Source organism: Ruditapes philippinarum, unplaced genomic scaffold (genome assembly GCF_026571515.1).
Source record: "Ruditapes philippinarum isolate M1 unplaced genomic scaffold, ASM2657151v2 ctg5994_1_1_1_1, whole genome shotgun sequence".
Taxonomy (NCBI): domain Eukaryota; kingdom Metazoa; phylum Mollusca; class Bivalvia; order Venerida; family Veneridae; genus Ruditapes; species Ruditapes philippinarum.
In genome coordinates this window covers 54896-68683 of record NW_026861937.1, presented here as the reverse complement: position 1 = coordinate 68683, position 13788 = coordinate 54896, and the positions used below count along the sequence as shown (strand labels likewise).

Genomic DNA, 13788 nt, shown 5'->3' with positions numbered 1-13788 from the left:
TAATTTTAGAGGTTCACAAAGTCCTCGTGCCTCATCTGTTGCCATAGGTTTTTAAATATATATTTCCTTGTATTATAAAGCATTTTTTTTTAAATATCAATCAAACAGAGTCTGCAATAATTTCAATTTTACTGTGTTGGACTTTCTTTAGTGGTTCTTGTTTCTTCTATTTTATAATAATAATAAATAAAGTTGATTCATTTTATATGCAGTCGACAATAAAAAAGTGAATTCATATCACATGTAAATGAAAAATGTCATTGATCCTGCCATTGGCTGCAACTTTTAAGTTTTTATTTAATTAATTTTGTTTAGCATTCAAGTACAGAACTAAAAACAAAACCAAACAAATGTTTCCAAAAATTGGGACGTGAATATCTCGATTACCTACTGATATTTAACAAACAAGATAAAACGACTATCTTTCTTGTCTGGTTAGATCAATCTCTTTGTTTCAAAATAACTTTTGTTCGTAGGTCAGTACCTGGTTTTAGTTTTAAAGATATTTGTCTAATAAAAAAAAATGTTAAAAAAAATTAATTTCAGTATTTAGAAATACTCTAATAATGAACGTAAAATTCGCAACATCTTTGAGGCGCTTTCCGTAAAAGACACCCGTATGCAAAATGTAAACATGGTATTCCCTACGATGGACACTTTTCTGAACTTCGGGTATTACAATGGCTATTTTTCTGAAATATTGATTCCTAAATAATTTATAATACAATCCTTAAGGAAAAATATTAACTAAAATCAACAGATATATCACTTATTACGAAATAATTAAATATACTTATTTATATCACGGATTCTTAATTGTAATTTGAATTCCGTTCCTCTACATTTTGCTGCATTAAAATGACTTACATAAAAATAATTACCTTGTTTTTGTTTATCTTGACCAAATATTCCCGCTGATATCATTATAACGTAAAATTGCTGATATATTTAAAAGACAAAATTGTATAACTGCTCAATTCCGCCATATTCATTTTTATATTTTTCTGCTCCAACTGAAATGATGTTTTGTAGTCACTTTTCACTGTTAAATATCCCATCATATTAAATCATATAAAACCTATAAATCATAAATTATATTCTACAATGTCTAATATTACTATGTTTTGTCAGTCTTATAGAATAATTCAACTGAAGTTGCCGTCCATCCATGACGTTAAGTTTTTATTTAACCAGTTGTTAAAATCATATTTGTTTGTAATTCAATAATCAAAGGACTGAAACAAATCAGTATGTTATTGATAACAACTATAGACAAAAGGCTTAATAATAGTGGTACTTAAGTCTACATACAAATACATCATAGTTGCGTGCTAACATTTATAAAATGATATCGTTATATCGGACAACCTATTTTATTACTGGTCATTATATGGGTTTAAAAAAACTTGAATTTCAGAATATATGAATCGTTCGTTTCCAATATCCTATTGTACTACATAGTTCATCTTTTGATTTAATACACAAAACAATCTTAGTGATCATTGTTTTGTGTTTACGATTAACATATTTTCATCTAATAACATGTAAAATATTCGTTAACTATTAAAAAAAAATAATTAAATCAATTACAAAAAAATTTATAACAATATAAATAAATAGATAGATAAAAAAAGACTATTCCACTTTCGGATGGATAGTAAGATTAATAAACATGCAATTATCGTTCAAACATATTGATTAAGAAACAAAATAACGGAACCAAATAAACATGCATATGAATTAATGTTTTAATAAAAAAACACAACAAAATCAAACAAACAAACAAATTATCGAAAAAAAATCAGGCAATTGAATTGATGATTGATCAACCAAGCAAGCATACAAGGCTAGATCATCAAATAACAAAGAAAATGTTTTGAAATGCTGGTAAAATTAGGAATATTATATAAATTTCATTTCCTCGACAAAAGAAGACAACACCATTTGTTTCCTGTTGACTATCTAAAAAACTAATGAATCAAAGAGAGACAACGTTATAGTTTATTCATCAAGACTTAAATACAACTTATTTCCCTTTACACTACAGTGAGATATTGCTCAGATGATATATATAGAAAATAATTAATTGAATAAGTGTAATTTCAAAACTGAATTTATTGAACGATTTGAATGAAATTATATTGTGCGAGTATCTAGCGAATAATTTCTATATGATTTTAATAGACTGTTAAAAAATGTAAATCACTGCCTTCTTACAATCTTAGTCCAGGAGTTTTTGTACCTTCTAATATAAAACCGTACACATCACAACTTTCATCGATTAGCTGTAGAGTTAATATGAGCATTGATTCATTTACAATAGTCTTCTTTTAATTACTATCTTCTCGTTAGCATCAAATCGAGCCATTACTTAAGACTTTATGAGCGACAAATTATGCAAGAAATCTGGAATAAATACTATCTTTCTCTTGTTCTGATAAAATCAACACAGAAAAGATTTAAGATTTAATAATGAACATGATTTTTTACAAGTTCATTACGAGGTGAAACTTGGATTGGCCATTGTGTACACTCAAAGGAATCTTTCGAAATGTATATATTGTGATATCCATGAAATTGTCCGTTAAGAGTAAAACATGCCTTGCTTATATTTTAAATCTTAATTCTTCACAAACATTATATGAAATGTCAGACATAAGAATCTTTTCTTTATATCGAATTTTGACATAAGAAGAAGAGATAGTGCGATATGGATTGGTATACTTGTGACAGGTAAAATTTTTACGATACGAACAGCTAGCAAGAATTAGCATTTCAAAACATTTTCGAATGTTGGCTAAAGCCACGTATTAATATGATATGAATACAAGTAACGATAAAGGCGTCTATCTGGTGTTATGTTAATAATGATAATGATGATGAATAAAATGGTGATTTGATAAATGGAAACACATATTATGCCACCTTTTTGTAAATGGTTATATGAATGAACCATCGATATTTATTATAGACCGATTTCTCTTTTAAACTCTGTTGGAAAAGTGATAGAACGTATGATATCTTATTAAAATACATGTACAAGAACTTTCATAAATAGTCCTTAATCAAAGTGCTTTTGCCAGATCACTAAACTGTTTACCACCTTACTGATATATATATATATATATAACACATTTTGTAAGCTATTTGACAATTAAGAAATATCATGTTTCCTACTTTGCGATATCTCCAAAGAGTTTGGCACACGTGTCTTAACTTCAAACTAAAGGGTATAAGCTTTACCTGATGAAATTAAGATAAACATTTTGAATTAATTTTCCAAAACTGTTATGATTTATTCTCGACCAATTTGTTAACATAAAATGTCTCATAGATATTGTATTTAAACAAAATAAAATGATCCTGAACAAAATTATATTATGCTATGTGTAGTATAATATATAAAGATATTGTGTCATTTGCTCCTAAACGATAAACTGCTTTATTTAATGCACACTTTTAACGAAAAAAATATGTTGTTTTCATACTTTAATGGTTGTTTCTAGGAAGAGTTTTAAGATAAAATGTCTCTGTTATTTCACATATCTTTACAGAGGACCTGGGAAAGTTGACGTCTTGTTAGTCAGTACATATACATGATATAAGATGACAGAATTTGGCCCCTTGGTTTATATGTAAGAAGTAAAGGGAACACCATTGAAATAAAACACCCGGTCATTATCTTTTTAAAGACTATATGGATTTCTCGGTTTTGATATAATTAACTACCGGTCAAAGTTTTATAACATCCTCATTCCTGAGATCATTGTTTCGTGCGTAACTGGAATCTCGCTGATGTTTCGTCATATGCCACAGGTAGTGAATAGTTCAAGAAAATGAGCTTGAGAGATTCAAGAATAAATATCTTTAACCAAGTCAGCTTTTTTTTCATTCAAAGCAGTATTCATGAATTTTACTTTCGGAGTCAATAATACACAAGTTTTACAGAAGGAGGAGGCACATTGTGGGCTAAGTAAATACTTTCACCCTTAACCTGATGCAACCGAAAGTGATCATCATTTACTACAAGTGTAAAGTTAGTCCCGCCTGCTGAAACCGAAGGCGACCAGCCTTTGCTATTATTATAGAACCAGGCCAGCATGCTAAAACCAAAAGTATTCAGTTATTGCTACCTGTATAGAGCCAGACCAGCCTGCTGAAACCAAAAAAGATCGGTTATTGTCACAAGTATAGAGCCACCGAAAGTGATCAGCCCTTGCCACCAGTATAGAGCCAGGCCAGTCAGATGAAACCGGATGTGATCAACATTTCCCACCACTTTTGGTTTATACAGAATTATTTTCGTTCGATTATATATGATGTAATAATTTGATATACACACTTTCGAATCCGTTCCTGGACCCAACCAGTACTGTGCAATGAGTGTAAAGCTTCATGCTCAAGAAAACAACGACAAGCCCCTGACGGGGTTTGAACCAATGCAGTTAATGATCAGTAAAGAGCCAAGTCAGTCTGTTGCATTCTAATATGATATGCCTCTGTCACAAGTATAGAGCTAGACCAGCCTACTGAAATAAATTGTGATCGGCCTTTGCCACCAGTTTGATGAAATCGAAAGTTGTCAGCCTTTGCCACAAGTATAGAGCCAGGCCTGCCTGCCGAAATCGAATATGGGCAGCGTGTGCTACTAGTATAGAGTTAGGCAAGCTGTAACTATAGAGCCAGGCCAACTTGCTGAAATCGAAAGTGGTCAAACTTTGCCATAAGTATCAAGCCATGCCTGCTGCTGAAATCGAAAGTGATCAGTCATTGCCACTAGTATAGAGTAATGTCAGCTTTCTGAAACCGAAAGTGCATATATAGAGCCTGGCCAACTTGCTGAAATCGAATGTGATCAGCTTTTGCAACGAATGTAATACCAGGCCAGCCTGCACATCCATGGTGTATGACCAAACTCTATTATTTTTGCATTTCATTTAGTTTCAAATGAATTGTACAATATATCAAGCAAGGCGATTCCATTAAACAAATACAAATTCAGCAGTTTAAGTATTATATTAATTAGAGAACCAGAAAAATATATATACACAATATCAAAATGAAAAACGGGCCTCTTTTGACCGGAGCAAAATTCATTTTCAGTTTTATGATGTATCTGAAATATCAACACTGTTAAGTCGTCACTTTCATCCACAAGTAATGAAAACAAAATGATACAATTGTGAAAATCTAAAGCATGTTCGGACAAAATACTTATAAATAGAATCGCACAGATAATATTGAACAGATAACACTGGAGTACATGCATACATTATACAACAGTACAAGTTGTGTTCCTTACATCTAAAATACAATATATTTAAAGTGCCGATAAACTATCAAACAGAAAATAAATTGAAAAAGTATGTGCACAATTATATTATTATAAAATGTTAAAACACTGTCAACATACTGGCTTAACAATTATTGTCTCTACTGAAAATATTGGATTGAGCTGTTCATAAAAAACAGATAACATAAAATATATTAGCAATTTTATATGATGATTGTCATGATAACATCCATATTTAATCTAAATGTTTTCCAGTGCCTGACACTTCTTAAAGCTATTTATTCCAAATTAGTTTGTCCTAAATCCTTCGTTGCTCAGAATATATGTTATCATCTATTATAATTATGTAAAATTGTGTTCTCTTTTTTGTTAGAAATCCGTTACAATACCTGTTCCTTTCTTGATAGATTTAATATCATCATCTAATATTATTCAAAATGCATATAACGTTTTGTTGTTCATCTAATGGACACGTATAATGTAAGATTATACTTTCATTCGGATAAAAATGTTACCGTATCTGATATGACAACGAAATTACATTGTGTTTGAAGTGACAGTTTATTGGCAAAATACCCCGCCATTTATAAAAGATTCTGTTATGCAATGATTAAACGCTGATAGATAATTTCTATTTAAACTGATCATGTTCAAAACTATAGAATAAGTGTCTCATATTAGATAGTTACTCGGCAAACATTGTGACTTTATTACAATGACAAAGCATAATACACACTGTACATGGAAGTTCAGTGCTTTGTCATATGTCCTCGATATCTATTTAAAGGATTATTGTTTTTCAGTTTATTGTTATATTTCCTATCATCTTCAACGATATCTGGTTTTGCAGAAAATAAAATAAAATAAACTAATTCACAATGGCCATGTTCATCCAAAACGGCTTCTTCCCTTCTGTATGTAAAGTATTTTTGTGGTAATTAAAGCATTTTGCTTGGTTATGAATAGTTTATGATAACCATACCTACGCTGTTGTTACGTAGGTAAGCTGTGTATGCCCTTAAACATATAACTTATGATTCTAATTATAAACGGGTGCTAACAGTCTAAATATATGACACTTTGCGGAATTCTGTCTATTTTGTATCTTTAAGGACACCAGAAAGCATTCCAAAGTATCTTCCGTGCGGTGTTCTTGTTCCAAAACAAGTGAAATCTAGTTATTGATCAATTTGTTTAACAGCTTACAAATATGGACTTTTGCCGAATTATTTCGTCTTCTTATCTGAAGGGAACGCGCATAATATTTAAAAGCATTTTCTACATTATTCTCTTCTTCCATACACTGTCCTAGAAGATTGAGTGCTGTTTCCCTGTGTCCGAGATTTGGTTCAACATCAATGGTTCTGGCAATGTTAGAGAGAGCCCTCTGTTTATCATCTTGTCTTCCTAGACGGGAATATGTCTTGTACTGCAAGAAATAGAGGTAAGGGAGAGAATCTACAACAGCCATGTCCATCCATTTATCATCTTCACTTCTGTAAGCAAGGTCTTCCTGTGTTGATCTAAACATTTCATGTTGAAGTTCGAATGGGCAACAGTTTATTTCACATCGTATAAAACAGACACATGATGCTGTTATATGTTTTAGCAGTGTGCATTCTTCATTTGATTCAAAGCATAATCTGTCGAATATTTTTCTTCGTAAAGGCTGTTTAAAAACATAACACTCACATATTGGTTCAACAACACTAAGATTATAACACTCCTCGATATTTTTCAGGACCAGTTCAGTCATCTCAATTTCTCCGGCACAAAAGAGCATTGATGCTAGTTTCAGTTTACCAGATGCTACATCGGAGTCTAGTCCTAATGACATGAACGAAAGTGCCTTTTTGTAAATTAAATGGTCTTGTTGGTTAATGTTTAAAGACGCTAGAACAGATCCTAGTGTATTACATAAATATTTTGTATAGAAACGATAAGCTTTTCTATCTATGTTTGTGAAATTGTCATTAGGATGATTTGAAATGATTGTTAAAAGTTTTTCCATCGCATGTCTTGGTGATAAATCATTCATGTCACATAACAGATGATTGATATTTGCGCTTATGTGAGAGGCTGTTTCTCTTAGTAATGTCCCAGCAATTATAGTGGGAATATAATGGGCATTTTGTAGTATAAAACCGTTTAATCTTAATTGTAGATATGAACCATAGTTGTCACATTCAATTTCGAGTAATGCCCTTCCATTACTTTCGATCACATAACGAAGAATTTCAAGTATTAACGGCTTCGCTTCCGGAGAAATTCGCCCGTTCATCAAGTTATTTTGTGTGATGAAAAAATGAGGACAGAATTCATTCTGAACACAGTTGTAAAGTGTTGATAAACAAAATGATAGACAACTAAAGAGAGTATTTTCCTTCCACGTATCAGATCTTGTAAATGAAATACAATGTAACAAAATTGTTTTACACATGAAACTTGAAATGCTGTCGGGAATTCTTTGAGTTATAAATGTTTTCAAGATCATTTTCATCAAAACATAACATCTAATTTGTGTTATGTTAAGATTAAACATTAAATATCTCTCCGCAATTGATGTGGATATTCTCCATTCAAACGCTTCATTTACACTTCCTGTTTTCCCAACTCCAACAACAAAACATTGCGTGTTACTACAGTACTTTATCATACCATTTGTAGGCCATTGCTCCTCTCTATGCTGATTTAACCAGTGCCGTGCTTGAACTGGTCTTAAATGACAGGGAAAGGCAAAAACAAAATCATCATCACTGACACCAGGAACATCTTGTATAGAATGGGCTGGGCCGTGTCTAATAAATTCATTAATTCCAACATCATTTAAAAATGTATTATTCAACAATATTCTCCCCATTCTGTCTCTATATGAATTGTCATCAACTTCAGCTACTTCTGGTAGTGGAGCATCATCTCTAAGAATTTGTAACAAACAATATCCTGGTGAGACATACTCATCTTGTATCATTAACAAATTACGTTTACCATATTCCCATTCACTCCAGTCTTGTATCACATTATAGATGTTCACAGATATAAGACAATCTGTGTCAGACTTTAATCCTAGTGTTGTAGAACCTTCTATTTGACTGCCGAATAAGAATATATTCTTATCATTACCGAGTAGCTGATGAGGTAACGTAAATAGTGATTCATTCAGTAGCATTGCTCTTCTTCTTTTCATCACTATCTTCTCGTTAACACCAATCCCATCCATCACTTGAGACATTTTAGGTGATAAATTGTGAGCGTAATCTGGTATTCTCGACATGCTAAAATAAAACAGAAAATTATTTAAAAATAAAAAGTTTTTAAGATTTTAATTCAATACTTTAGAACATAATTTTTACGATAAATAAGATCAATTAATACTTTGAAATTAAGTCCTATCAAACACGAAAGTGACACATTAAAACAATGTATTTATAAAGTGTAAAGTTTATAAATGATTTAACTATTTATAAAAGCTTAAAATTTCAAATAAAAAGGGAAATAAAGTTATTTACATTTACCTTAAATTGAATATTGTACAAAACGAAAACGAAAGTTGGAATTTCCAATGCTTTACACCTTAATTGGACAGGTTGAATGATACTAAATAATGAATCAATAAAGTACTAAATTTAGGTGAAATTAAACCTTACTTGTAAATTAAATCTTACTTGTTAACTTAACCTTATATAGACAATTCAAAAGTAATAATCGCTCTATGGTGGCTATTTTCAGAGGATGAAATTATAATTGTTGGATGCTAAAAATAAAGAGACTTCAAATCTATTTCTTAAATATTTCTCTTACTTATACATGTATTTTACTTTGAACTTTCATATAAAAAAACAATTAAATTAAAATGATTCTTATCATTTTGACAAAGAATTCAGATCTTTAATGATTTTATTATAAATAATTTAACTACACTTCATTGGTAATAATACATTTTGTCAAATTTGGTAGTGATCATTCTTGGATTACTCATATAAGTATGATGTGAACAATGAAGCTAGAAAAAAGTTCAATAAATCGTTCTGTGGTTCTACAAATTAAATGTTATGAGATGCATGGAAAATAAAAATTATGTAATACTAAAATATCATGTCTAAGAACAATGTCTCATTTATGACGACATTTTTCTTTTATTTCACAATATAGCTTATTTCGTCTCTTATTTGTCAGGACGGCTAGCATTCATACCAGCATCACGTGATATATTCCTTATTGTGTTATTGTTCTCGTATATTCCTGCAAGCTGTTTCTTAATAAATTAGGCATACTTTCCCGGAAACTATATCGCCGGACCGACTCAACAATATATCTGTTATGTGCAAGAGTTTTATTTAACTGTGAGACACACACAAAGGCGCAGACAACCTGCCACTGAGACATGCCTGTATGCAACATTAATACTCCCATATTTAGCTCGTCAGACATAAGCCGCCTTCTATGATGTTGATTAATTATATCGAATTGCATTTTAAAACGTTAAATTGCAAATTTAAACAAAAGCACATAAATTCATACATGAAAACATACTTTGTATGCATTCCGCCAACATCTTGATTTTCAAGGTTCACGAAGTCCTCGTTCTTAAATCTGTCTCCATACGTGTTAAAATAAAGAAATCCCTTGCATGATTATAGCAAAACGCTTTAAACTTAATTTGGGTTCAAATGCTCCTGCTCATCTTTATTTTGGTAAATCGGCTAAATTTAATCAGTGTTATTAATCGACAGTTTATAAAAATGATATTAACCACTTAATTGATTAATGTTGCGCCGTTCTTGACCACTTTTAATTTGTAAATTCTTACATGTATCACTAACCTTTACTCTAAATGCTTTTTGATTTTTGAATCGTTGTAACAAAACAAAAGATACGTCTGGAAATTGAGGGTGTAAAAATGATCTGAAATCTCGCAAGAAAGTGTTTGAATACAAAATTAATACAATAAGTAGAATATCAAAAATTCACAGCAGTGTCCATTCAAACAGCTGAGAAAAACAAAAGCGACTTAAATATATTTTCATATACAAATAAGTGACCCCGGTGTGGTGTCATATTTGCACACTTATAAGATGCATAACACTATATTTTAAATGTTCTTAGTTCAATCACAAATCAAATCCACAAATAAGACTTGGTCAGTTCATCGAAATTCACTTTTTGACCTAAAATGTCAAGGTCAAATAAAAGTTAAAATAAACTACGTTTTTTTTTTGTTGTTTTTTGTTTTATTCATTTATTGTTTCCAAGTACAAAGACAACCCATCTATAAATATGAAAGCTTAAGTCTGTTATAGAAAATAATTTCAAGCAAACTGAAAAATTTGACACTGAAGGTCATGGTCATGTATGAATAAAAAAGGTTAAGTTTATTCTGATATACTTGAAGGTCTTGTCAAAAGTACTTAATTTTGGTAACGAATGTGTAAAATATTCCCATTTGGAACAATATAAAGTTTATAAATATTTTAATTTTCAAAACACATATAAAATTAAACATTTACATAGTTTTAGCTCATCTATCAGTTTATGGACCTTTTCTAGAAAATATCGACGTCATTTAGCATAGCAATTGCGATGGATTACGAATGTTTTTCAAAAAGATAACTGCGTTAAAAAAAGGAATGTATTGCTTTAAACTCACATTAAGTGCATTGGGTTTCTTTGACTTCCTTTATAAATGTTCGTAATGAATCTTAAGCAAACATTCTGTATAATCAAAATCATTTATCACAAGTTTGTGAAATTGTTTTTGACATGTTTTATTCACCGATATCAGTGAAGTTTTAAGTAAACAGACACTTGGCATTTTTCCATAGATAAATAGATTAATTTCGGTATAAATTACATAGATATTTAAACAACATGTACGGTACAAGTACATATATTCAACACATATGAGAATAAATAATAATATGCAGACAAGCAGCAAGGAAAGCACAATAATACTATTATAATAGTAAATTAGTTAGTTAGTTACGGTATTTAAATTAGTTAATTAAGTAAGGTAAAGAAAATCTGTGTAAAGTGTGACAGGTGAGTTGGTAGGTAGGTAAGTACAGAAAAAAGAAAGTAGGATTAATCAAAAAAATGATATAAAACGGATATCTTTCGTGTATGTTATTTAAGATAGATACATGTATACGAGTATATATAACACTATCCACAATACCATTAAGCCCTCTTAAGGTAGTACACCCCTAATGCACTATCTCTACTTTAAAGAGTATTCAAATAGGCTAGAATCACTTTAAAGTGTATTGAAACTGAGGGGCGTGGGTTCGACCCCAGAAGTGGCAATTTTTTTACTTTCTTTTTTTCTTTTTAACACTTTTTATTAATTTCTCAGATCCCTAATGGAAGAAAAAGTGTTTCAATTTAATTACATATTTTTTGTAGGTATTTATTTACAGAATAATGCCAACTTTAATAGCAAATATGATACCAGATATTTTCAAAGTTTAATAAAATAAAAACTACACGGTAAAAGTATTTTATATTTTGCAAGACCACCATATATATCTAAGAAAATTTAGGCAAACGTTGAAAACAGCCCCTCATTGTTGAACAGTTAAGGGATATTTTAAATAAGGCTTTTTACACAGGGAAATTGTCAAATAAGTGTTAAAACAGGATGGGGTGGGGTTACATTTTTTACAGGTTAAAAACATTTTGTTTAAAAACAATCTGCTTGCTTGTTTAATTTGTTACCTAAATGTCATTATTTGTTTCTTAACAATGAGCAGTAGGAAAACATTTTTCATAATGATGTTATTATAGATTATTTAGAGTTTCCTTATTTCTGAAAAAAGGCCCTTCTTATGGCAAAGTTTTAGTTCCAAAAAATGTCAACAACTCCTAAACCACGGTAAATTTTGTTTAAATTTTGCATACAGGTGACATTTAAGGCATATAACTGTCCTATGTTGTCAATTTTACAGTTCCTTATAGTGCCCATTAGGGGTGTACTACCTTAATATTAAATGCTTCTTAAATCAATTACAGTTGAGATACAAATATAATGTAAACGTTTCAGACGTTTTTCAAAATTCATTTAAAAAAAACATGTTTATCGTTTTATGATTAATGATATGAAACTGCTTGACTGTTACAAACGCTTTATAGAATTTGAATAAGTATATCTTATTGTTACATATTGTGTTGGAACAATATGTATATTTTTACAAAATACTGATTGAAACGGGTGATGCTCCCAGAATAGATTTTGGACACAGGAATCTGGTATACCTCTTGTAGTGTCAGTTATGTCACAGACAAAGTTCAAAATGAACAAACAACCCAAACGTTGCGCGCGATACATCGTATCAATTTGGTGATCATTTTCTGTGAAATAGTTATAAAATCTGACTTGAAATTACGAAGTTTTGGGCCGGACACGATTTTGCTGCAAGGTAATGCTGTGACCTTGACCTTCAAGGTAGCCCTACAAATGTTTTGTGCGACACGTCGTCTCATTATGGTGATCATTTTTGTGAAATAGTTGTAAAATCCAACTACAAATAACAAAGTTATTGGCCGGACACGATTTTGCTGAAAGGTAATGCTGTGTACTTGACCTTCAAGTTAGCGACCCAAATTTGAACGCAACACGGCGTCTCAAATTGGTGATCACTTCTGTGAAATAGTTGTAAAATCCGACTTCAAATAACAAAGTTATGGGCTGGACATGATTTTGCTGCAAGGTCATGATGTGACTTTGACCTTTAAGGTAGCCACCAAAATGTTGCGTGCGACATGTCATCTTAATATGGTGATCATTTCTGTTAAATTGTTGTAAAATCCAATTTGAAATAACGAAGTTATTGGCCGGAGACGATTTCGCTGCAAAGTCATGCTGTCACCTTGACCTTCAAGGTAGGGACCAAAATGTTGTGTTAAATTGGTGATCACTTCTGTGAAATAGTTGTAAAATCCGACTTAAAATAACAAAGTTATGGGCCAGAAATAATTTTGCTGCAAGGTCATGCTGTTACCTTGACCTTCAATGTAGCGACCTAAATGTTGCGTGCAACATATCGCCTAAATATGGTGATCATTTCTGTGATATAGTTGTAAAATCTTACGTCAAATAACAAAGTTATGGGTCGGACACGATTTTACTGCATGGTCATGCTGTGACATTGACCTTCAAGTTAGCGACCCAAATGCTGCGCACGACATGTCGTTTTAATATAGTGATCATTTCTGTGAAATAGTTGTAAAATCCGACTTCAAATGATAATAAGGTATGGGCCGGACACGAAATCGGGACGTACGGACGGACTGACTGACTGACGGACGGAAAACCCGACGACTGTATGCTCCAACGAATTTTTTTGGGGAGCATAATAAAGAATGTGGAAAAGTAGATTAAGAAAATTACCCTCAACTGCCCGTTACACTTATAAGTTACTTTTCGTGAATTATTGTAATTAAATGTTTTAGCTTCGCATCGGTGTAATTCCGCATACAAACAGAACTGAGATGTACTG

The 13788-nt window shown here is 31.3% G+C and overlaps 1 protein-coding gene across 1 annotated transcript; it reads right to left on the bottom strand.

Moving 5' to 3' along the window:
• Window positions 1-2670: 2670 nt before the first annotated feature.
• LOC132717410 (uncharacterized) lies at window positions 2671-8569 on the bottom strand. Its single transcript, XM_060700871.1, has 2 exons — window positions 7575-8569; window positions 2671-2736 (listed from the first exon to the last, which is right to left on the bottom strand). Exons 1-2 carry the CDS (start codon window positions 8565-8567, stop codon window positions 2671-2673), a joined length of 1059 nt encoding a protein of 352 aa, XP_060556854.1. The 5' UTR covers window positions 8568-8569.
• Window positions 8570-13788: the final 5219 nt, after the last annotated feature.